The sequence below is a fragment of the Sciurus carolinensis genome, chromosome X (genome assembly GCF_902686445.1).
Source record: "Sciurus carolinensis chromosome X, mSciCar1.2, whole genome shotgun sequence".
NCBI lineage: Eukaryota > Metazoa > Chordata > Mammalia > Rodentia > Sciuridae > Sciurus > Sciurus carolinensis.
Window position 1 is genome coordinate 36,573,329 of NC_062232.1, and position 26,817 is coordinate 36,600,145.

The window sequence follows — 26,817 nt, forward strand, 5'->3', positions numbered from 1 at the left end:
AGTCACATAGACTCATCAATTTAAACAAAGTGGAATAAACAGAGTGATCTGAGGAGGGAAACAGAAATTCTATAATTCGTTTGTATACATTTTTGGCCAAGGCCTCTGGGATACAGCTCCAATATGCCACCCCCTCCCACTCTTTACCCTTTGAATTTTGGCTTACTCTTCATTTCAACTCCTTAAAGGACATGCTCTACTTATGGAAATAATTGTAGCCAAAATGTAGGACCATTATTTCTTTCATTTGTGTATGTTTGGGGGAAGAATGAAAACCCAAACAATTAAAAATGTCTTGTAAAAAGCTTTCCTTTAGCAAGGAGCCTTAAAGAAAGCATTTCCTAATACTCTGGGTAGGAGCTGAGGTCAGAGAAGGAGATTGAGTAGTGCCTTTGACTTTTATTCTGAGGAAAACTAAGAGCAACTGGACCATATTGTACATAGTTAGGGGACCTACAATGTTCTGAAAGATCATGTTCCCCAGAAATTTATATGCTAAAATATAATCACCATGTGATGATATTAGGAGGTGGCATTTTGGGAGAGGTGTTCAGATCATGAGAACAGAGACCACATAAATGAGGTTAGTGTCCTTATAGAAGAGACCACTGAGAGCTCCTTTCCCCTTTCTTTTTTCTTTTTATCTTTTTTTTTTTTCTAGTGGGGTTCTTTATTTTTTTATTTTTGTCTTTTTTGGAACTGGGGGTCGAACCCAGGGCTTTGTGAATGTGAGGCAGATGCTTTGCTACTGAGCTATATCCCAGCCTTCCTTTGCCCTTTCTGCCATGTGGAAACACAGCAAGAAGGAGCCAGCTATAAGCCAGGAAGTGGGTCTTCTCCAGACACTTAATGTATGAACACTTTGATCTTGGACTTCCCAGCCTCCCAAACTGTAAAAAATCATTTTTTTTATTATTTATAAGCTACCCAGTTTATGGTATACTGTTGTGGCCATCCAAACAGACCAAGATAGGACCTAAGATATTTTTTAAAGATTACACTAATTGAAATATTGAGAGTAGAATATAGGGGTCAAAGTAGAAGTGGCAAGGGCAGTTAGCAGTCTCTTGCAGTAATCCACATGGAGTAAGAAATAATGGTGGCTTAGATTGATGATGGTGACAGTTGAAAGTGACAAACTCCAAATGTATTTAGAATGTGGGATTCCCAAAGGACTGTATATAGAGTACAAGAAAGGAAGAATTCAAGATGACTTCAAGGCTTTTGTTTGAGTAACTGAAAAGAGAGAACTGCCTTAACTGAGATGAGAAGGACTGCAGGAGCTACACAATGAGAATCAAGACCCCAAGTTCAGTTTGGGTTATGTTGCCATTTTGATGGGAAGTGAGCAATTGGAACTATAAGTCTGAAGTTCAGGGAAGAGGTCCATTTGAAGAATTAAGTGTGGGAGCATTAGCTTTATAGATGCTATTTAAAGGCACAAAACTGGGAGGCTGGATGAGATCATCAATGAAATAATAGTTTCTATCTGCTCTGATAGTACAGAATTTAATTGTCAGTAAATTCCCACATGAGTTACACAAGGCACTTATGCAATTCTAGAGTTCAGAAGTGTACTACTTCAGTAATTGGGGAACCACTCAAGAGACTACCAACTAGAACTACGATCACATCAGACTTTACTCCACATATACAATCCACTAAGCGGTCTTGTAGGTTCTACTACCATAGCATATTACAAATCCATCTACTTCTCTCCCTCTCTTTCACTTCTCCCAAATTCCAAACCACTATCATCTCTCACCAGCTTATAGCAACAGATTCCCATCTTGGTCTTGCTACTTCTATCTATGTTGCAAGAGACTATTCTTCACCAGAGTGATCTTTCTGTAACATAGATTTACTCAATCAATTTCTTACTTGAAGTCCTCCAATGACTTCCTAATCTACTTAGAACACAAACTGAACTCTATCAGGGCTTACAAAATCAACTTAATCTGGCTTCTGCAGACTTCTCTGATCACATGTTCTCACCTGAAAAATCCCTGCCTAGAACAATGTTCCAGGTCTACTGGCCTTCTTCTGGCTCCCTGAACATGCCAAGATTGCTCCTAGAAATGTAAGGTATTTGCACCTTCTGGTCCCTTTGTCTGCAAAGTCTCAATTCAAATTAGAATTCCTTAGGAAGTTCTTCCTGAAGTCCCTCTTATCTGAGTCTCTGCCTGAATTTGTACTAGTCCTGGATGACAGTGTTGGAACTCACAGAAAATGTGTGGAAGTCACCACAGGAAGTCCTATTATTTGTTACCATTCACAGATATTTGTTCATATTTACCCAGCCCTTTTTTTCTGTCTAGCTCATAATGTGTCAGACTCAACATGTCTAACCATTTGCCCATTTAGAAGAATATTTGGAAAAGATATTTCTGAATCAGATTACATTTGAGAAGCATCAAAAACCACAAATGAAAAAATATATGCAGCTCAGAAATGAGGTATAATTTTTTTCTGACAAGAAATGAGAGATGTCATCTTTCCTAAATCCCAGAGCTAGACGTAAAGAAAGAGTTAGCTAATGTGGTAAAATACTCCAAGTTTTTCTTTTCAGTTCTGTCTTAGAGGACCTTGATGTATGTGGGAATCTCCCCAAGGGGCACAGGAGAGAAAAGAACAAAGAATCTTTCAATAAAAAGGGATGAAACCAGCTAGCTGATGTTTCCTGGAAAAAGTCTCTGCTTTTGGGAAGTGGACAGAGTCGCAGTAAATCATGATGTATTGATCACAAATATTTCTCTCCCTTTTCCACCAAATCCCACCTTTCACCTGCCAAGGAATAAAAGTGGGGATAAAAAGGAATAAACACAATGATACAGATATCTGGAACGAAGACGAAAGTGGAAAAGATATTTCAAAAATTTTTGCAAGATGAGCTGGATGCAGTGGTGCATGCCTATGATCCCAGCTACTTTAAGGCTGAGGCAGGAGGGTAACAAGTTCAAGGCCAGTCTGGGCAACTCTCTGTCTCAAAATATAAAAAAGGCAAAAAAGGCTGGGAATGAAAGTCGATAGTAGAGTACCCCTGGGCTCAATCCCCAGTACCACTTAAAAATTTTTTAAGGTGAAAAAAGCAGATCAAGGGTTGGTAACTGACTTGGCAGAGCTGAGGAAAGGAAAGTGAGTCCAAAGTGTCTATCTGGTAGGGGCAGAAGGGAAGGTGTCACTGAGACGTATCAATGTGGCCTGCAAAATTCCTAAGTGACTGCATAATTCAGGTACCAATAAAGGCAGGGGTAAGGTGTGGCACTGAAAACAAGGACTGTTTGAAACTCTAAATAAAGCAAGAGTGGAGGGATCCCCAAGTATCTTCTTCTGCATGGTGCTTCTCCCTGTAGGAAGTAGAGGCTTGCTCTATTTGACTAATTCTAAAGAAACTCCAGTTTTGGAGAGATGAAGCATAATGGAGGCTGAAAAGAATCTGAATTTGAGAGCACTCAGCTCCCTTCCTTCCCCTTTCTTGTTTCCAGAACATTAGTGGCCATGTTTAAACTCTCCTACCTTCTCCTATCCCACCCTCCTTTCTACTAGGGTAAAGAAAAGATAGAATTCTTCTCTCAAACTATGAATGGTTCCAGAGAAATCCCCAGATTACAGCTTCTGTGGATTCCCCAATGAAGATGAAGCTTCAGGAGCTGATGGACTGTGCAAGGAAACCCACCAATCAACAAGACCCCCCTGCCACAACCAAAGTGTCCAACATTAAGGACAGAAGTCAAAACAGCAACAGGGGGGATAAAGAAACAAGAGAAACAGACTATTCAGGGAGCAGAGGGCAGGATGTGAGCTAAAAGGATATATTATGTCCCTGAAAAGAGAACAGAGGACAACAAAAAAGAAGCATGTGACCTAAAATCATGTTTTTGGAATTAAAAATATGAGAGTAGTAAAAAGATGCAGTTAGATGGGTTGGAAAACAAAGTGGAGGAAATCCCTTGGTAAATACATGGAATGAAAACTTGAGACAGAAAATATCCAAATGTGGGAGATCTAAAATCTTAATAATAGGAGTTCTCATAAGATAAAAACAAAAACGGAAGAGAGGAAATTGTTAAATAACTAATAAAAAATTCTCAGAAACAAAGGGAAGAGCCTGTGAAGTCAATGCACCCACAAAGTGGTAACCACAATGAATTCACATATGAACACACACACACACCGTTCCTATCATGAACTTCCAGAACATCAGGGATAAAGAACAGATCCTGAGAGCATACAGGAAGAACAAACAGTGATGGAAATCAAGATTATACTAAATTCTCTATCATCACAACAGGAAGTTAGGAGATAGTATCTACAAATGATAAATCAAGAAAAAACAGTATGCACATCCAAAATGCCTGCAGAAGCAGCTAGAAGGGTTGAAAACAGTCACTGATAGAGCCAGAGATTGCCATTGATGGAATGAGCTAGTCAGAATGATTGGATTATTTTTATTATGTTTAAAATCAAAAACAGAGTGTTAAAAGCAGGCAACAGACTCTAAAACATGCTTTTCTAGGTAATAAACATGGAAACATCCATTTTGGAAAGGAGTGCTACTAGTTGGGAAACTGCTCACTTGCAATTAGTCTCTGAGTCTTCCACCCTGCTCCCAAATTCTGTGTGTAGCTTCTTCCCTGGATCATTGATATGGTGAGAATTTTCATGCCATCATTTGCTCTTCTATACTCTATCTGATATATATTGTACCTGTAACATGAGGTCATCAGAGAATACAAAGGAAATCTCCAGCTCTAAAAACAGGACAGGTTGGAGAAGGAGACAGGGAGAAATAGTTTGGAGATGGAGAAAGCTTTGAACATCAAGGAAATGAGGACAAGTAGGCCACTCAATGCCTACAGTTACCCTCGAAGGTTATTACCCTGGTCACTCCATCATGGAGGCTGCCCTCTAGCTCATGACTAAATACATCATTTGCCAAATCCCAGCCATCCTTTCGAAATAGTTTGGAAAAGTCTGTGAATTGTATAGAAAATACATTTCCTTATTTCATTGTCATGCTGAGCTGTCGATAAAAAATATGATCCAAATTCTCCACCTGAGTTCCCTACTTTACTCCTCTCCAAAGGACATTTGGCTCTTGCTAAAACTCTGATCCACAGTCAAAGGACGGGGATTTGCCACTCTGGAAGAAATTCATGTTAAAAGTCTTTGAAGGGAATTCCAAAGAAGAACTTTCTATGGCAACATTGTTGGAATCAGTGCAGAGCCTTCCAGGGTGACTGCCCTAAAGGGCAATGCTAATTCTGGCTTTTAAGTGTTTCTATGCTTGTTAAAAAGTCAGTCTCCTTACTTTCAAGTCCCAGTTCACTGTGCTAAAGTGTTTTCCTAAAGCCTCCATAAATTCTTTCCCTTTGAAACTTCGGCAATCTACCATTACCTTCACTACACAAACCAAGAGACATGTTTGTGCAAGAAGGGGGAGGGAAGGCAATTTCTCTGGTTCCTCTCTAAATAATAATGGCCCCCAAACATGCTCTCTGATGCTTTGCTAGGTGGGAGTTCTTAGAAGTGAGTCTAATGGGACATTTGACTGATGTTCATGCTCCCCCTTCCAAAAATGATGAATGGCTTGAAAACTGCAGAAGCCATCCATCTCCTTGCCACAGGGAATAATGCTGAGCTGCTTTATTTCCACCCTCTACAGAGGTTAAGAAAAAAGGTTTAGTGGTGGCTATATTTTACTGAAGAAGAATTTGCTTCCTCTCTTTTGCAAAGGCTATCTCATCACTTTAAGGGAATAGGTTGAAAGGAGAAAAGGCAGTAAAGACCCATATTTGACTCATTTAGTTATGTCAGGTTTCAGGTCATTACCAGCAAACCTGCAGGTACTCTGAAACACCTGGTGAAATTCTTCCTGGCCAGATACTTGAGAAAAACTAGAGCTCTGGGCCACTGCATTGACTGGTCACAAAAAGTTAGGGTTGGCAAAATGGCGTTGCTCAAGCTGCCAACGAGTAACTGGTTATTTCTAAATAGCTAGGCCTCTAAATTCCAATTCTGATTTCAACACAGAGCTCTTTGGTGAGGTGGGTCACAGCTGCCAAGTATGGACTGTGCATACTGTGCTCTGTTGGTCCACGGAGTTTGGGATTATTTAAAAGAACTATGACTTTGACCACGAATCGTCCTACATTTGGAAGGGCAAATATCATCTGAGTGGATAGGTCTGCATGTGTGACACAGAGAAGAAGAAAGGGCATGGTGAAGGGAGAGAGACGGAGAAAGCAAACGCTCCTTTCTGAAAACTTCATCAGTACACCAGTCTGCAACAACAGAGGCCACATGGTTCAACGCTGTCCTTCAGCCTCATTGCCAGGTATTGTTGGGTGAAATTACATGAGCCCAAACCCTGCCTCTGGGAGGGGTCAGGGGGCAGGGCTGGGTAGAACATAATGAGATGATTTTAAAGCCCTGTTAACTTTTTCCATTTTAACAGATCTTTCTGGATGAGGCACCAGCTCTCTTGGGAGGTCAGTTCTAAGGCATTCCATGGAACCCAAAGCCAGCTATAAAAGACTGGCTTGGGGCAGAGCTGATGGGGAAAGAGTTGCACTTGAACTTCTAGTTATTCCAAGTCTCGATTCAGAAGGCCTCAATTAAGAGAGGAAGCCACCTCTTTAAGCTCCAGTCCCACAAGAAACTTAGGATGGACTGACCTCAGAATTCTCTTCATCTTTTATGGTTTGAGAGTCAGAATTTCTTGCCTATTAGTAGTGAGGAGCATTTACACTCAAATGAAGGCTCAGAGGGGTTAAGGAAATACTCCAGGACCATATAGCCAGAAGCAGCAAAACTGGACTTCAGAGTCGGGTCTGGAGGATCCCAAGTCCATGGTTTTCTCCTTCATGCACAATGCATCAGCACAGGACAAGTCTCTGAGGCTGAAAAGAGGAATGAGACATAGTCCCTACTCCTAGGAGCTGAGATAGAAACAAAGATTTAGGGCATCTTAGGGAGTTGTTCTAATTCCATTTGAGACTCACTTTGGCCTTGAGCATGTTCTTGCAGTGAGAGACTCTCTGCATTTATGAAATAATGAATAATGCCTACCATCAATTAAAATGCACCTTTTAATATGCTCAAGAATGTACAAAATATTCTTAGGCCCTTAGCACTATGTCAGTGCAAAATGTCACTCCTATTATTAATGGGTAATAGGCACTGCTACAAAGAACATTTAAGTCTGATGTTCTGTACATTAGTGAAATGAATTTGTGTAGTAAGTAAGGTGACCTCATGCTAGCTCTCACAGTACAAACTGATGGGGACTGGAGCAACTGAAGGTGAAAAGATTTTGAAGTCCAGATCATGGCTTGAATTGTGCTAATTAGGAAAAGACCTAGCTGAATTACAATAACAATGAGAATGGACTAGAATATAAATCTTAGTACCAAAACAGGGTCAGGAGAAACACTTGGGTAACAATCAATAGGTAAAAGAAAGTACCCAATTCTTCAATCATACTGTCTTTCATCTCATGATCTGAATCCATGCAAGAGGGCCACTCAACAGTTGCTTGGCCTTATCCCAAAGCAGGTAAATCTACACTTGGGCAGAGTATGCACTGAACAAAATCAACAAACTCCATGCCTGCCTCCCACGGGAGACTGCAGACGTCAGTGGGGGTTCTGGTTTAGCATGCCATGAGGAGGCTGTGCAGAAAGAGACTCTGGTCAAGGCTCTGTAAAGCCTTGTGGAGTCTGTGGGGAACAATAAGAATGCAGAATATAAATGTAAGCTGCAGGCTGATGGGCCCATTAGGAATTAGGGCAGTCTTTGAAAGGAATCTGTGGAGATGATGCAAAACACCAAGCATGTGACCCAAATCATGGCAGGGCATATTGAAGGGAGAGGGGAATGGGAATGAGACATTTTCTAATCTGATTAGTCTGAAGTTTCCCCTGAGTGTGAAGAAGGGTCACCACATAATTAGAGGCAAAGTTAGACTGAACATGGTCTGCTTAGCAGTGGAGAGGGGTGAACTCCCCAAAGCTAAGCTGGGCATGGAGGCAGATGTGTTCAGAGGCAGAGACGACTTTGAAAGCAAATTGCAGAACAAGTCTTTTTGCATTTAATGTCAAATTGTAAAGGCAAAGACAAAACAGTCTGCTGAGAGAATGGGAGGATGATGACTTGGTGGCCTCAGCACTGGCTAAGAAACTTCTAGGTCCTCCAGAGGCCAGGCTCCCACATTACTGGACTTTCCAGGACAACTCGTCCTCAGGCCCATCAAGAGATAATCTAATAAACATCCCAATTTCCTGACTAGAAGACAGCTTAATGTGTGAAAAAGCATCCAGATCCAACTATTGAAAAACAAGACTTCCTCCATAAAGGACACAGGATTCTTCCAGTTCATTTCTAAGTCAGACCGTGTGGTTTATGGTCCCTGACTTCAACTTCTCTCCTAGGCCCCAGTTGATAGCTAGTACCAGATGCCATGTTGGGAACTATGTATATGTTATCTCAATTAATCCTTAGAACCACTAAGAAGTAAATACTGTTGTTTGTTTGTGTTAGTCAGCTTTTTGTTGTTGTGAACAAAACACCAGACAAACAACTTAATGGAAGAAAAAGTTTATTTTGGCTCACAGTTTCAGTTCACAGTTGGCCAGTGCCATTGCTATGGGTCTGAGGTGAGGTAGCACATCATGGTGAAAGTGGGTGGTGAAGGGAAACTGCTCAATTCATGGCAGTCAGGAAGGAGGGGTAGGGAAGCAGTCAGGGACAAGACATGCCCTCAGTGGCCTACTTCCTCCAACCATGCCCCTCTTGCTTACAGTTTTCACCTCCTCCCAATAGTCCATTCAATTTATTCATCCTTCAGTGGACTAATCCACTGGTGAGGTCAGAGCCCTCATGATCCAGTCACTTCCCCAAAGTCCCACCTCTGAACATTACTATATGGGAGAACAAGTCTTTAACACATGAGCTTTTAGGGGACATTCTGATCCAAACCATAATACTTTTTAGAGGTAAGGAATCTGAGATTCAAGAAGTCAAAACTCTTGCTCAAGATCACATAGCTAGTAAATAGATTCAAAGAATATGAGAAACAAGGGAAGGGGGTAAAATTGTCAAGATGTAATAACTTATTGATTGTTTATTGGTGGTATATCAAAGGGGTTATAATCAGGTGTTTGCATCTGAATGGATCAAAGGTCAAGTCACAACTCTTCATTATAAGACCAGGGATAAAAAGAGATACATAAATAGTGTTGTGAGAAGTCTTAGGATACAATCACTCCAATCATCAACCAAGCAAATGTGAGAGGGATTCATGGATATGGTGGCACTTGAAATGGGTCTTGAAGGAAGAGCTGGCTTTCAGCAGGTGAAAAATATTGGAAGCTATTTCCTATGAAAGAAATAGCTGGAGAAAAGGCAAAAAAGTAGGAAGACATGAGGTATACATGTGAAATGCTAGATGGTTCCATTTCACTGTCATTGGGGAAAATTAGGAGTGCTTTAGGAATGTGATAACTATAGAGGATCCCGACCCCTAGGCCTGACTACTTCATCTCAGGTTTTTAACACCAAGAAGACTTACCTATCCTTCATACTGCTACTAGAAAATAAAAAAAAAATGAGCTAAAACAAACAAATAGAACTGATAGTCTAGAAAATTATTCCAGGTCAATCCAATGCATACACACACACACATCTAATGGGCTTTGCCCTTCCCTTGATTCTCCTCCTGACACTTGAACCCTAGTTCTCCAACATGGGAATTTTTTTTTGTCTGTTCCTTTGGTTTCTCCTTTTGTCTCAGACAAAGGACTCCCTACCCAACCCCTGCTTGAGAACAACACTCCAACGAAAACCCTAAGTCCCATGATGGAGGAGGAGGAAAAGTAGTTCAAAGCTAAAGATTTTGGTTTTAGGAAGCAATGAGATACCACAGAAGGTTTGTGAGTAGAAGAGTGACACAATGACATTTTTGCTCTTAGAAGGTATTAAGTTGTAGTCTGTAAAGGTAGATTTAAAAATTTAGACACTGGTGGAACAAATACCAAGGTGGAGGCCCTGAAATAGTCAAGAAGAAATGTACATCAGAACAAGAGTAATGATGAGGATAATGGAGAGGAGGCAGTAGATGTAGGCAGCAGGAAGGAGGAAGAACTCTCAGGATATCCTAATATATTGGCTATTGACATTATTCAAAATTGATAGAAGTGGGCTAGGGTTTTAGCTCAGTGGTAGAGCATTTATCTAGCACGTACAAGGTCCTGGGTTTGATCCCCAGTACCAAGAGAAAAATTGTTAGAATCAAGCCATGAGCATTTGAAAGATTCAGGGATCAAGCTACAGTGATTCTTCTTCTAGACTATAAGACTGAGCAAAATACCTTATTTTTCTAAACCTTAACATCCTCATGTGTAAGACAGGGAGGACACTAGTTTTGACCATACCAAATTATTCTCAAAAAATAATGCGTGCAAAGAAATGATTACAATGCCTCTCACAAAACCAAAAAATGCCAAAATTATCAAGAGATGTAAGTCAGTGGAGGAGCTGAAGTGATACCATAGGAAGCATAAAATATGACCAGAATCGGAGGGATGGGACGAATGGTGCCAGAAAGTCAAAAGTCAGGTTCAAGCAGAGGCAGTATGTTTAGAAAGCAATTCATTATGCTTTCCTTTTATGGCATCATAATCTCTATTTTACATACAGTGCTCTAGCAAGTCCTGTGCTAAAACCCTAGATAAAACCCTATATCCTCTTACCACATGTCTTTAACCATCAGGAACTACTGCTTCGAAAAACCTGCTCTGAATTTTACATCTAATGTCCTCATAATCAGTCAAGTTGTACTTTTAATTTTGTCCCAGAAACCCAAGTATATGTAAGTGTGTATTAATATCAAAAAGATAATAATTCATAATAGACTTTCTAACATTTAATTTCATGACTAACTTTTCCTTTTATAGTACTTAAATGGAGGTGGGTCTTCAATGATATAATCAAAACAGTCATGGGCAATTTAAGGGCAATTAAAGGTAGATGCAAAAGCAGAAATTGTCTCCAGAACAAAAATATGCAGAACAACCCATCAATGAGGATCTCTAGCTTACCTGGATAGTAAGTCTCCTAGAAGATCATCACTCAAAGGTAACCTGGAGGACTTGCACAGCCTTTGGATGTCTTTGGTGGGTAATACATGTTTTCTGCATTAAAACAAAATATATTGACTTTTATATACTTTGTGTCCCTTTGGTAAAATTATATGCCATAAGAAAAAAAATACAAATGCAATATGTCCTAAAAATGTGCATATGAAAATAAGAATGAGAACTTGTATTGGAGTTCACAGTAAGGAAAAACAGTCATATTGCATTTCACCAACTTTTTCCATTTCAGAGGTCACCAGATTCTGTCCTTAGGAAGGCCTCTCCTTCAAGATTCAGATTCTTGGTTGGTGATAGTACTGCCTATTAAGGCTGTAACCACGAGTGTTGCTCTAAGTAATCGATCTGCATTCTTGACCACTTGTCAAAAACAGTTTTGATATCTGAAAACATCTCCTAATTTGACAGGCATCTAGAGCCTCCAACACAAGCATGATATGACTTGAGGGCATTTTTCTGGTCTTTTCTTTGGATCCAAACCCAGCTAGGGCCTTAACATTCACTTCGATTTTGTCCAATGGAAGTCATTTTCTCTAGAGGAAGCCCAATGGTCATTTCCCCAAAAAGGCTTGTCTAGTGTTCTCACTTGGCTGAAGGTTTCCCAGGCACCATGCAAAATGAGAACCAAAAGGAAAGAAAGTGGGCTCTTTTCTTTGCAATGAGAATGTTGACATCTCCAATCAAAGGTTGTTGGATCTAGAAGAACCCCAAGTTGTCTGATCAAGCAGCCCCAATACTCCCAAGTTTTCCTTTAGCAAAGGAGGGTCAGGCGCCTCACCCTGGAGAAGGGGCACCACCATGGTAGAAGGTAGGGCCAGAGTTATGCAAAGCTCAGTCCAAACATCCTCTGGGAGGTTCAAGGAAGCTTAAAGTTTCAAAGAAAAATAAGAATTCAATAATGATGCATTATAGATTAGGAAAAAATCATGTTCATTTTTAAGAGAAACTATGGCACCTTCAAGGATACTTAGGGCATGTAGCTGGCCATTTGGGTGTAGACTTCAAGTGTGGGGATGAACAAAGGGGTCACAGGGAAGAGAAATGGCAGTGGTGTGCAGTAAAAGGACTAGAAGCTAGAGTGAGAACTAAGATTTTCTAACTCCAAATGAAATCAATAATTTTATGCCCCCCCATATCAGATCTGTGGATAAGATGAATTCCAAAACATATTAAGATGTTTGGATCCATTTGTATATAACAATGATTTAACAAAACTGTACACACATGAATCAGTGTATTCAAAATAGATTATACTAAGCATCATTACTTTTAAGAATAAATAATTTCAAAGAAATTCTGTAGAAAGTTTAATCGTAAATTCCCTGTTCTGTGTATTATAAAATTCACATTTATAAATCCCAGTTAGTACAAAAACAATGTAAGAAGACATCTTGGAATTAAGCCTGCTAACGTCTTGATTTACTATGTTTCAGTTGAAAGCTTCTAGAAGAAAATGAAAATAAAAGGGGACAGCTTATTCTTTTAAAGACACAGGGTCTTCCCTGTCCTCTAAGTATTTAAGGTAGCTTTGCTAAATAGAAGAGTATGATGAAACCTATCAATTTTCTTTTTGCCTTTTTGGATGAATATAAATTCCTTCATTACTCAGGTTCACATAAATTTAAATGATATATTAGAATCAATAAAACAAAGCTTACTTTTCTCGATCTTCATATACACAGTTAAAAATGAGTCTGTCGAAATTCTCAAACATATTTTTTTTGAGCTTTTCATGGGCCTGTGCAATTAAGACATTCACATCTGTACTCAGGTCCTCAGGCACCCGGTAGTGGCGTGCAATGGTTATAACCTCCTGGTCTACAATTTTCCCAGACGTTACACTCATCAATATATCTCTGTAAAGGAAATAGGAAAACACTCACAAAATGATATCTAAAAATATTTTACCTCTCCTTCTATTAAAAGGATCCAAATTTCATTTCATGAAACTTTTATCAACTGTGTAGAGGTCAGGTAACTATTGTCCTTTAACTTAATTCTTATACTTACTTTAGGAGCAGCAGGAGGATACTAATGCTAGAATGGAAAATCATCAGCACTATAGTTTTTAAGTGAAATGGCATTTTTCCCAGATTCAAACTTCTACCAGGTAACAGCCTACAACCAAGAAGTAAATTGTTGAAGTCCTTGAATGGTCAAAACACCTGTCACTAAGTACATGACTTTATGTAATGTCTATTAATCTTCCTTTTCAAAATAGTAACTGACTTGGGTTTCTGGTTTCCCAGGACAAAAAATTTATAAATCAATAAATCAGAATTGTGTTTTGGGGATGGGGAAAGCAATCATGCCCATTTCTGTAATAAAAAGTAAAAATTTAAAAATAAGAGGAAAGTTAAAAGAGCTATGTAAGGATACAGTTGTCAGAGTCTTTAGAAGGCAAATGGCATTGAGATTATTTGATAAAAAACAAATAACAACATATTAACAAAGCATAACAAATTGGCTATATTATTTTCAGTGTGTCCTCTATGAATTTATAGACTATGCAGCATACATACAAAATGATTAAAATGCAAAACTATTATGGTAGTTACATGAATTAGCTTCCACAAGAAAACTTACTGGAAATAATTCAACTCCAAAAAATCCCAAATAAAGGAAAGAAAATAAGATTTTATTTGCTCTTTTACTCTAGATTGGTTTTTCAGAAGAATGGCTTTTAATTCTTTTAGGTAATTCTGGTCATTATCACTATATCATTTAGGAATTCTAGCTGGGTACAATGGCGCATGCCTGTAATCCCAGTGGCTTGGCAGGCCGAGGCAGGAGGATTACAAATTCAAAGACAGTCTCAGCAACTTAGTGAAACCCTGTCTCTAAATAAAATACAAAAAAGGTAAAAGTGACTGGAGGTATGACTCAGTGATTAAACATCCCTGGGTTCAATCTCCAGTACCCCCCCAAAAAAAACAAAAACAAAAAAGCTAGGTTTCCCTAGAATTTCTTTAGTGTCTAGGAAAGCCCATGATATCCTATCCAAAGGAAATGGATTTTACCTATATCTACTTCTCAAGGTTTTGAGTTTTTTGGTTTGGTTTTATATTTTTAATGGGAAATGAGGGTCAAATTCAATCAAGAGGAGCCCACAATTTCAGGAAATCAGTTCACACAATCAGGAATACTGACAAGGGGATCACTCTGTGGAAAACACTATACAAGACACTCTGGTATCTGAACTTTCCAGTCCATACTCTGGGCTGTTCAAACATATAGATGAGTTCTCAAAGCTGCAAGATAGTAAAGCCAATTGAATGAAATGAGTCATAGCAATAACAACATCTACCATTTACTGGGGACTAGCTATGGTGCCCAACTATGTGCTGCTAGGTACTTTTGGCATAGATCGTCTCATTTGACCTAGGAGGTAAAGTACTGTTATCATTTCCATTTTGCAGATGAGAACACAGAAATGTTAAATAATCCACCCAATGTTACAAAAACCAGAATGAAAACCCTCTCTGGCTTCAAAGCCCATGCTTCTGCATATTTCTCTGTTGGTACAGAAGATGGAGTAGAAATGGAATGGGGCTCAGGCAAAGCTTCCTAAAGACAGGTACTGAGTTGATTTTTTTAAATAAATGGCCCTCTCTTCCTTTTACTACCCATGCTATGGTTTAAATGTATCTCTTAGAAGCTCATGGGTTGGAAATCTAATCCCCCAACTCATATGTTAATGGTTAGAAGGTAGACATTCAGGAGGTAATTAGGATTAGATGAGGTCATGAGGGTAGGGCCCCTACAATGGCATTAGCAGCTTTATAAGAAGAAGAGAGACCTGAGCTAGTAAGCTTGCTGTCTTGCCACATGATACCTCCTACCATGTCATGATGCAGCAAAGCCCTCACTAGATAGATGCCAAGCAGATGGCAGCATCATGCTCTTGGACTTCCCAGACTCCAGAATCATGCATGAGCCCAATACATGTCTATTTGTTGTAAATTACTCTGACTCGGGTATTTTGTTATAGCAACAGAAAATGGACAAAGACAATTCATTACCTCTGTTCCAAGGACTATCATTAACCAGCACAAAAAGGTAAGAGAAAATAATTTCAGAAACATTGAGTCACCAGGCATCTCTGACAGAGGACTAGATAATCACAGAAGAGGTGCTGCAAGGAAAGCCCTGGCTCATTTACAGCATTGGTCATGGAATAATCAGTCATGATCATACATAAAATGAAACACTATAACACCATTAATGGTATGGTGATTGATATTTGTTTGGATAAAAGATGTCTGGGCAGGGGCTGGGGTTATGACTCAGCGGTAGAGCGCTTGCCTAGCACGTGTGAGGCACTGGGTTCGATCCTCAGCACCACATAAAAATAAATAAAATAAAGGTATTGTGTCCATCCACAAATAAAAAAAAAAGATGTCTGGGCCATGTTGATATAACATGATCCAAGAGAAACTCAAGATACAGGTGCATATATAGTCATAGGAAAAAAGAAAACACAGGGAAGAGATGGGCCAAAACATCAACAGCAGTATCCTTGGTTGCCAAGATTTCTTTGTTTTTTAAGACATTTTGATTTTTCTCAGTTCTTGTAATAATCAGATATTACTTTCGTTATCAGAAATAAAATGCTTCAAATAGTTTTTTTTTTCCTTTTGAGAGTAGACTGGTGTGAAGAGGAACAAGTGGCACATATCCAAGGACAAGGAAAAAAAAAAACATGTGCAGCAATAACTAGAAACTTTCCACACACCTTTAACTAAACTTATTATAGTACCACCAGATCATAAAAGTTTATTTTCCTTTTCATTGGATAAACTGAAATTATCCTGGCTTCACTGCAGTTAAAATTTATATCTGCTGGGATTTTGTATGCTTGGATTTTAAACAGCTCGGTATTCCACAGCATTACATGGCATTATGTGAGAGCTTCCAACAAGCTATGCCATACTTAAAACTGTCATCAGTCCTAAAGGGCACCAGAGGACCTGCAGTACCTAACCCTGTGGTTGCTACATCCACATGAGGGAGGTGGCTGAACCAGGATCTCAACCATGGCGTCACAGACCCGCCTTGTAGACCTCAACTGGCTGCCACTACTTTGCCCTTCATTTGCCATGCGTGCCTTCTTTAGGACTTACTCCACCTTATCAAACTTTAATGGGCCTAGTCGGGTGCAGTGGTGCACACCTGTAATCCCAGCAGCTCAGGAGGCTGAGGCAGGAGGATCACAAGTTCAAAGCCAGCCTCAGCAACTTAGTGAGACTCTGTCTTAAAATTTAAAAAAAAAGGGCGGTTGGGGATGTGGCTCAGTGGTTAAGCACCCCTGGGTTCAGTCCCCAATACACATGCACCCCCAAAATCTTTAATGGGCCTCAAAGAATTAGGAATCTTTTTGAAAGTAGTAAACTTCTTTTTTTATTGTGATAAAGTACACATGGCATAAAATTTACCATTCATGACATTTATGGCATTGGTAATGTTGTGCAATCACCACCTTTATCTAGTTCCAAAACATTTCATCATCCCAAAGAAACCCCATGCCCATTAAGCAGTTACTCTCCTTTCCTGTCTCCCCACAGTCCTCTCTCCTATCCAGTAACCACTAATCTGCTTTCTACCTCTGGATTTGGCAATTCTGGATATTTCATATAAATGGAATTGTATGTGGTCTTCAGTGATTTGCTTCTCTTACTTAATACAATGTGTTCAGAGTTCATCCAAGTTGTAACATGCTTAGGTATTTCACTCTTCTTTATGACTGAATAATATAACATTATATGAATGTACCACATTTTGCTTACCCATTTGCTCTGATGGATATTTGGGTTGTTTCTACCTTTTGAATATTGTGACTAGTACTGCTATGAACATATGTGTAAAAGATTTTGTTTGAACACCTGTCTTCAGTTCTTTGGGGTATATGCACTCAGGAGTAGAATTGCTAGGTCATATGGTAACTACGTTTAACCTGTTGGGGAAATACCAAACTGTTTTCTGCATACTCCACTTCTGCTTTGTAGCAATCGCAAAAACAAAGATCCAACTTCCATCAAGCATAGACATTCCTCACTTATAACTTCAGAGTAAACTGAAAGAAGATCTGATTGATGCTAGCATCTCATCTCAGTACTTCCTGTTCAATCACTTAAGGGGAATAAAATGCATTTAAAAAGCAATTACGAATTGTATTGATCTTGTGCTTTCTGATTGATATTAGCTAATATTAAGGGTTCAAAGGGCAACTTACCTTTGTCTTTACCCAACATATTTTACACAGTCTAATACTGTATTATAACAGTATTATTTAGTTAGTTTCATAAGGTATACTGCCACAATTGTCTGTTTTTGTAATTAAGGTCATAAAACTGAAAAAAAATGCCAAACTGCTCTAGGTTATTGAGGTAACTATGCAGAATTTTGCAACATGAAATACTAATCAGTTTTACAAGACATAATTCCATTAAAGTCATCCAGTCAAGTAATAGTGAATCAAAACTTCCTTTTAAAGCTCTGAATCTCACGGTATTTTCTTACATATTGAATCATTCAAAGTCTAAGCAATGTCTTTCAAATAAACTTTAAAAATTAGTTTTGGCATAAACAAGACCTCTAGAGCCTAAACCTAGGCCCAAAGGCTTACAAGAAAATCTGGTTGAGCCTAAATTAAACCGAGCAGCAGTTTTGATCACAATTAGGTAGCACCCTTTCTCATTCTGTTCCATTTGATATTCATCAAATAAAATGTGTTTTCTTTCCTCTAAGCAGAAGCCACACACACCTGCTCACATCCTACACTCCTTCAGGCTCTCTCTTACACTTGTGGCCTAATCTGAAATCCCTGCCTTACTGTCACTACTGCTGGATTAGTGCACTGCCAGAGAGCTGTGCTGGAGGAAGGAAAGATGGAAAGATACATCAAAGTGGAGCCAATACAAATTAACCAAACAGACTTTGTTAAGGAGTTCAAAACTGGACTCAAACGAGTTCAAAGATATTTACAAAGCTCTTCAGCCTCATTAGGGATCAGGCCCATTACATATGGCCATTTGGACTATGCACTGTCCATCTTCAAAGAGGGCATTTATAGACTTATGGTATAAGTAGTCTCTAGAGTTGTGTAACATGGTGGCCTTGACAGAGAATCCAAGGATCTCCAGAGGAGAGGGGGAAAAGGGGGTCACTGCAGACCATAAGGAAATCATCTATTCCAGCCAAGACTGAAAACCTGTTTTCAATTGGGAGGTGGTGTGGTTTAGTGAGGAAAGTGTGAACTTTCAAATTACATAGTCCTGGATTAAAAGTCCAGTTCCATTATTTCACTAGTAAATGGAAACTATGGTAAATCACTTCTCTGTACCTCAATTCCTTATCGGTTTAACTGGGAACTGTTACTTGTGTAACAGAATTTTATTTTGCCATAGGAGCTAGGATGATCCTGCTAAAACATTGGTCAGATCATGCCATTACCCTGTTCAAAACCCTCTTAGGGCTTGCCAACTCTCTCAAAGCAGAACTCAAAAGCCTCATGATGGCCCCTCCTCTGCTATCTCTTAAAACCCATCAGCTCTGACCTGCCCATCTTTCCCTCTGCATGCACCTTACTGCTCTCCTTGCTTTTCCTCAAACAAGCCAGGCATATTCCAACCTCAATGGCACTTGCCATTCCTTCTAGCTGGATGGAACATTCTTCCCCTAGAAAGTTAGTCTGGTCTTTTACCTCCTGTATGGCATCTTCTCATCTGCTTGGATGTCAAGTTTCTCCATAAAGTATTTTGTTGGATTCCTCCCTCTACAATACTAGCCTTTTTGCAGTGCCATTCATTATACTTTAACCTGGTCTAGAATGTCCTTATTTTACATATCATCTTCATCACTTCTCCACAACTAGAATGTAAGTTCCACAGAGGTCAGGGCTATTTATCTATTTTGTTCATTGCGGAATCCATAATACCTTAAATGGTTCCTGGCACACAGTGAGGCCCATATAATAAATAGTTTGCTGAATAGATAAAAAATGAGGATGAAGTTATCAAGATATGAAAAGCATTTAGCATCGTGCCTGGAACTACAAATGCTCAATAAATGAAAGCATTTTTTATAATTCTCATCATCTCACAATGAAGATAATTTCAAGTTGTATTAAACTGAAAGAATAGCTTCTCTTAATTAAGTTTATCTTGGAGGAATGTGAAATGTTTTTGATGACTCTGAAATCTTTGAGTTTATCTTCAGAATATAAAAGGAAAATGGTCCACTTGTTTTAAATTGTCATATTCTGGAGTGAGTCTGAAGTGATAAAAGTAAAAAGCTCCAGGTGGGAATTTCTTTATACACTGGATAGGTCTCAAAAGCTTCACAAATACTCAATTTTTAGAAATCAAATTAAATGCCCTCTTTAACTCTCTGTTACATATAAAGATATGCTGTCTTCATTTTGGTCATTTTTAATTGGCAATGGAGCCCAACATCTTAGCAACAAAATCCTCTAATTTCTGTCAAGTTCTTAATGACAAACAAGTGCACTGAACCTTGAAATAAATCCTCTGAAATGAAAGAATCTTATGACAGCATAAGTAATTACTGCCAAATTCATCTACTTTGAAAATTGATTTTTTGATATATTTTCCAAAACAGAAGTACAGTCACATTGAAAATCATTGACCCTGTTCTCTTACTCCAAATAAATGTACGTGGTTCTTGTTTTCTCTATTACTACTCTCATCCTCATTTCATATCAAATATTATGGTTTTTCCTGTTTTGACATGTAGTAGAATGTACATAGTAATTTTAATTTATTTAGTTTGAAATTCAGTATGTCTTGGTACACTCAACTTCAAGGCTGTTTAAATGTAGCCAAAGAAATAGATATTCTCATGCCATTAAGAGTGATTACTGCACAATATTAACAGTCTATTTGTCATACAGGCAAAATTTTAGACATCCTGTAAAACATTCATCTCTAATTATTCTGCAATTTGATATAGTATGCATTTAAATGAGTCAAAGCAATAATGATTTTATTGGTTGTTTTATTTTAAATTGTGTCAACACTTTTTGGTAAAGCAAATGGAAGTCTGGATGATGGTGACTAACTTGCAATGTGGGCAGGAAAGAGTAAATATTCTTTTTGTTTTCAAGCAAAGTTCCTCATTTTCTACCACCTTCCTTTTCATTAACACCTACCCTGTGTTCAGGGATCATTTGTCTCCAAGCAAATTATACTTGTTTGGCATTTTATGTTTAACTGTCTCTTGCTTGGTTACCAGATGTTTTAGAGGCCTACAAGACCAACAGGAACTCTGTAACAATCAAGGGTCCTTATGTGCAGGGTGACCCCATATGAACCCACTAGTACTTACTGATCACACGATGGGCTAAATACCAGATGGGCCCTGTGCCCTCTGGGAGCTTATAATCAACTTAGTAATTCAAGACTTATATCAAACAACTATGAATAATATAATCAAATTCTTTATTCTTTTTAAACACATTTTAAAATATCAAATGTATTGGCTTTACTGTACTATAAAAGTAATACATTTCCAACTATAGAGAATTTGGATAATATATAGTGAGATTTTAAAAAAAAAAGGAAAGAGGAGCTGGGGATATATAGCTCAGGGATTGAGCTCCTGCTTAGAATGTCGGAAGTTCCAATTCCATATTAGCACCACACACAAAAAAAGAAAGAAAATGAAAAGAAAAACAATATGTACTTCTAACACCCCAAATATAACTAAGTAACTATCCTGGTATCCTTCTTTGACATCTATTTTCTGTACAGGGGTTTTAACCATTATTTTATTAATAGTTCTCAACGTATTTTATACTTTTTTCACTTAATTCCTACAATATTTCCATGTTGCATATATTCTTCTGAAACCAAAATACCAAACCATATTTCTGTTATTGGAAATGACATTTTTATATAAATAATGTCAAAATGAGCATCCATAAGCATAAACATTTGTCTGTATTTACAATTATTCCCTTTAGATCATGTTTCAGATGTACAATTAGTGGAGCAAAAGGAACATCTTTTGACCATTTTTTAATTAGTGTATCATAATTATATATAATAGTGGAATTCACTGTTGTGTATTTATATGTGCACATAATACAGCAATATAATTTGGTCAATATCATTCCCCAGTATCTCTTTCCCTGCCTTCCTCACTCCCTCTGGTTCCCCCTCTCTCTTCTACTGGTCTCCCTTCCATTTTTGTGAATATTTTCCCCTTTTCTCTCTCTAGCTTCCACATATGAAAGAAAACATATGACCCTTGAATTTCTGAGGTTGGCTTATTTCCCTAACATAACACTCTCAAGTTCCATCCACTTTCCTGCAAATGACATAATTTCATTCTACCTTATGGCTGAATAGAACCCCATTGGGCATATATACCACATTTTTTAAATCCATTCATCCATTGATGGACACCTAGGCTGGTTCCATAGTTTGGTTGTTGAGCATTGTGCTGCTATACATGAGTATACATGTATTGCTATAATATGCTGGCTTCAGTTTTTTTAGGATAAATACCAAGGAGTAGGATAGCTGGGTCATATGGTGGTTCCACTTTTAGTCTTCTGAGGAAACTCCATACTAAAGAATGGAACGTTTTAAAGGCTCTTGATACATGGTGCTAAGTTGCCTGTACTCTCCCCATTAGCAATGGATATCATCCATATTCAAAGTGTTTCCTAATTTGACAGGTAAAAATTATTTCTTGTTTTAATCACTAATGATATGACAACTAATAAACATCTCCTCACTTTATTAAGAAATTATATTTCTTCTAGTGTGTTCTGTTTACATGGGCCCCTTGCCCACGTGTCTATGCATTTGTTCAACATTGATTGAATACTAAACTTCAGGTCAGCTGACAGAGAATGTACATATAAGATTATACAAATGGTGTGACTCTGCATCACATATAACCAGAGAAATGAAAAGTTATGCTCCATTTGTGTACAATAAGTCAAAATGCATTCTGCTGTCAATGTATAACTTAATTAGAACAAATAAAAAACACAATGTCACATATAGTTATCTATATATTATATAGTTATATATGATATAGTTATATATTGCTTATAGTCACATACATATGCATTACATATGTTGCCCTTGTGAGCTGTACATTTATACACATGTATAATTATATTTTACATATATCACATATGCTTATGCAGTATGACTATATATGAATACAAGGATGAATATGCATATGTATATGGCGTAGGCACTACCAATCAAAAGAGACATGGTGATAATAATCTTAGGTGATGGTGGAAAGTTTGAGTTTGAATATTTTGTCAATTTTATGAACCAATGCCTTTGTAAAAATTTTGCATTTTATGTGCCTATTAACAATTTATAAGTTACATTAGAGTATTAAAGGAACACAGAAAACCTGGAAAAAAAAAAGAGAACAATGAAATAGATTTGACCCTCAGCCCTCAATCCCTGCATCCTAGAGTTAATGACAGACCAGAAGGAAAGCCAAGTCAACAAAACAGAAAAAGGGCTGCAATAAAAATCTGGCTGTCAGTTCAGAGAAAGGACCCATCATCCAGTCTGGCATGTGTATATGCCGTGAAGGATTCACTGCAGAGGTGGTAGTGCAGCAGACCTTGAAGATGAGTGGTAATCTGTTCAACAGAGAAGTGGAAAGGAAGATGGGAAGGAGAAGGTTGGAAGGAATGGGAGAAAGAACCGTATCCTTGAAGACTGAAAGAAGGCAAGAAGATGGTACACTGCAGGGAGTGGGGGCGACACAGAATATTAATAACAGAAGTTATTGTTATTAATTGCTAAATGTATGCCAGACATTGAACTATTTCACATGTATGAACTATTTAATCCTAAAATAATCCTTTCTTGATTATATTTATATTATTATTTTATAACATTATTTTTTATCTATGTGCTCAAGGGCACATAGATAGTGAGTGATGAAGTCAAGATTTGAATGAGATCTTTGGGGTTCTTAGGACGACTAGAACTTAGTGAAAACAAAGCAAGAGATAAATTAGAGAGCTGGCAGGAGGAGCCTAATCATGAAAGATATACATGTAGGCCAGGGACACCCAGGTTTTCTTTTGCTGATGAAGGGAATCTCTTGAAGGGTGTTGAGCAAAACAACAATATGAACAGAGTTAGACATCAGACAGAGCACTAAGGAAGCAACAGGAAGGTGAGTCTGCCATTGAGGGTTTGCTGGAATGATGGAGAGAACAGGGCAAGAATAAGAGCCAAGAGGCATCAACCAGGTCTCTTGCAGAATGTCTAGGAGACAAAGCTAACATGGAAGCTAGCTTTGAACAGCAGAAGGAACACCCTTCTACTGAGATTAAAAAGGAAGAATGTAATGTTATGGATATAGGAGCATGTGGGAGGTTTATATCACAGGATCTCTCTATTCTCTACTTACCTGGAGATGAGGTTTTCTGCTATGAACGAGAGGAATATTATGAGGTTACGAGCTTAAGAGTGAGAAAAGTTTGAGATATCCACTGTGGGGAATGGGAAAAGGCCTTGCTGGGTCTTGACTCCACCTATAATTGTTTTTTCATTCTTAACTACATGATAATCCATCAATTGTTCATCTGAGAGTAAAATCATATTTCCTTATCTTTGATAATTAGGCAGAGAGAGGTTTGTAATATTTTAAGACAATTTCAAGTTAATCAACATCAAATCCCAAATGGAACTATAGAACCTAGGAGCAAACCAGGTTTTACTGCCATCTGTGTCCTTGATTTCTTGGTCCCTAGTAATCCTTTCCTTTCGGCATATAGGTAAGTTCATATCCCCCAACTTAAAGGGGCATCAAATTCCAATCTTTGATCTTCCGACCTGCAAAATCATCCCAGTGGTGGTCCATCAGCCTGGCAGAACCTGTCTCTCACAGCGGCTGTATGACAACAAAGAGTCACAATGGTGTTGTTTGGCAGTTGTCTGACCCTCTCTGGACAAAGTAAAAGTCCCTAGGGTTCCTGAACAAGTAAGGGAGAAGGGGAAGAGAAGAGGTCTCAAGAAAAATTTAACAGAAACTACACAAGAATAATTCCTGATACAGGCTGAGCATCTCTAATTGGAAAACCCAAAATTCAAAATGCTTTGAAATCCATTTCGCATTTTACGTTTTTTTTTTTTTAATTAGGGCTGTTCAATTGGTAAAGTCTATACAAATATTCTAAAATCCAAAAAACTCCAAAATCTGAAACACTTCTAATGTAAAGCATTGTGGGTAAGATATTTTCAACCTGTAATAAGGCAACTGAGAGCTCAAGGAATTAAATGGGAAAGCAAAAGAGGGGATCACATGCCGACAAAGAGCAGATAGAATCTGTCATAATGGTTCCAGGGGCAATCAGGAAATTTACACTTCTGGTGAAAACTTCTCCTAGGACTCTCCCCACCATAGGCCATCTTGTTTTGTTTCAGTTTTCCATGTATTGTTGCTGTTATCTTCTATTCTACTTTTCTTTTGCAATAAAGACTATAACTTGGTTTGCTCCTAGGTTCTGAAATTCCATTAGGAATTCTATGTAGATTACCTTGACATTACCTTAAAATATTATAACCCTCTATTTACCTAGTTATCAAAGATAAGGATAAAATATGATTTTACTCTCAGATGAAATATGAGGAATTCAGCCCCTTATTTCCCTACCATCTCTAGTAACCCTAGTCTTGGTTACTTATCTGTGGTATAAGTCATGTCATTTGTCTTTAAAACAAATTTTAACAGTATCATTCACCTCTTTGAAGTGTTTTAGCTTGGAATTTGTGTGTGTGTGTGTGTGTGTGTGTATCAAATCTGTTTAATGTTCAATGTTGTTTCACTTTTTTTTTTCCGGTGGTGGTGCTGGGGATCGAACCCAGGGCCTTGTGCATGCAAGGTAAACACTCTACCACCTGAGCTATATCCCCAGTCCATTGTTCTAAATTTTTAAGATTAGCTGTCCCCTTGAGTTCTTCATTTTGACTTTTTCTTGATGTTCTAAAGTAATGTATTACTTTGAGCAATTTACTGAAGAAACTATTTTCAGTTTTTCTGAAGATCTAAAAACATTTCTATTGACCCATGTACAAAAAACATCTTGTCCCCAGTTTGTTTACCCTCAAAGCACTGCAGATTTAATCCAGTACCTCCTTGCATTACCTGCAGTCATAGTTTTTCAGTTTTTAGGTCACTGGTTCATCTCCTGCCAGTGGTGTTTTCAAGCTTTGTTTTGTAAGACTCTTTTCTATGTTCTTTTACATTTTTACCAAACTATATTTTGTGATCTCATTTCATATATGGTACTTTGAATAGTGAACTCTCTTAATTTCCAGATAAATTTTTTCACACTTAGAAAATAATTTTTTAGTGGCCATGGGTACAATTCAGTAGTAGAGGGCATGCCAAGCATACAAAAGACCCTGGGTTCTAGCACCTCCCAAAAAAAGAAAGGGAAAAAAAGAATTATTTAGAAAATGATCTTTGAATGTTACTTTAGTTTCATTTGTTCAGTCTCCTCCCTAGCTGCATTTCTGTTCTCTTCTAGCTTATTGTTTCAATCCCTTTCTTATTGCATTCTATTTGAGAGTGTTTCCAAAGATAGTTCTCTGGTTTACTATTTAGTCTTCTTTGGTGTCCAGTCTCCTATTAATGCCTGCTGTTTTTAACTTTTGATTCAAAAAATGCTTTATAGGTTTTAATACAAATTTTCCCTGTTTGGGTCTGTTTGTTTCTCAAAGTGTCCAGTTCTTGCTGAAACTATGATACATTTTGCTGTGATCATAACATAACTAGTTTTTAAGAATAAACAAACAAAAACCAATTTCCATCCAACAAATCACTTTTGGAATCTGCATGAGAATCCAGGTTTAGTTTTTTGCTGTTCATTCAACTTTACAAAGAGGTCCCTAAAGCATTCTGGGCATTGGTGTGTGGCTATGGATCACAAATCCCACAGTCTCTGTCACAGATGAGGGACAAAAACACATGTGCCTGTGTGTATGGGGAGAACAGTTAAGGAAAGAAAGGATTTAATCACACCAATCCTAAACAAACATACCAAGTTAATATGAAAAGGTGGCATAATTATTTGGGAAGGGGAAAGAAAGACAAACTTTTGATTTGAAGATGAAGAAGCCACATTTGGGTTGGAAGTTTAGTAAGGAAAGAAGAGGATAGGTGGCAGACTGAAAGTGGAGATCCCTTTTTTTTTTTTTTTTTGTGGTGCTGGGGATTGAACCCAGGGCCTTGTGCATGCAAGGCAAGCACTCAACCAACTGAGCTACATCCCCAGCCCAAAAGTGGAGATTCTCATCACAATTCACTAAATACTGATAGGCAAATTCCAGAAGAGAGTCTCCATGCATGATATCCAAGTTGTGCAGTTCATAATCATGACCTTAGCAGTGCCCTTTGCTGGGACCACTTTGTACACTATTGGGTTTATACTTAATTGACAACTTATCATTAAGGCAACTGTGTCTTTTACATGAACATACAATTCAGAAAAGAAAGAAGTTTAAGTCCATCAATGAAAAAAAATGACTTACTTCCATATCAGAATATGAAGTAGGAAATTTTCTGACATTTTCATTGTGACTTAGTTTTGGATTTGTTCTGGGTCTTCTATGAAGAATTCTGAGCTTGGGAGAGGGCAGTGCTGGGC

General features: G+C 38.1%; 1 protein-coding gene across 1 annotated transcript in view; it reads right to left on the minus strand.

The window, feature by feature from the left end:
• The window catches only part of Efhc2 (EF-hand domain containing 2), a 171,789-nt gene that overhangs the window by 21,285 nt on the left and 123,687 nt on the right, over window positions 1-26,817 (minus strand). Inside the window, exons 12-13 of the mRNA XM_047536385.1 lie at window positions 12,812-13,009; window positions 11,100-11,192 (exon numbers count right to left, since the gene is read on the minus strand). Coding sequence (XP_047392341.1) covers window positions 11,100-11,192; window positions 12,812-13,009 — 291 coding nt within the window. The remainder of the gene's footprint in view (window positions 1-11,099; window positions 11,193-12,811; window positions 13,010-26,817) is intronic.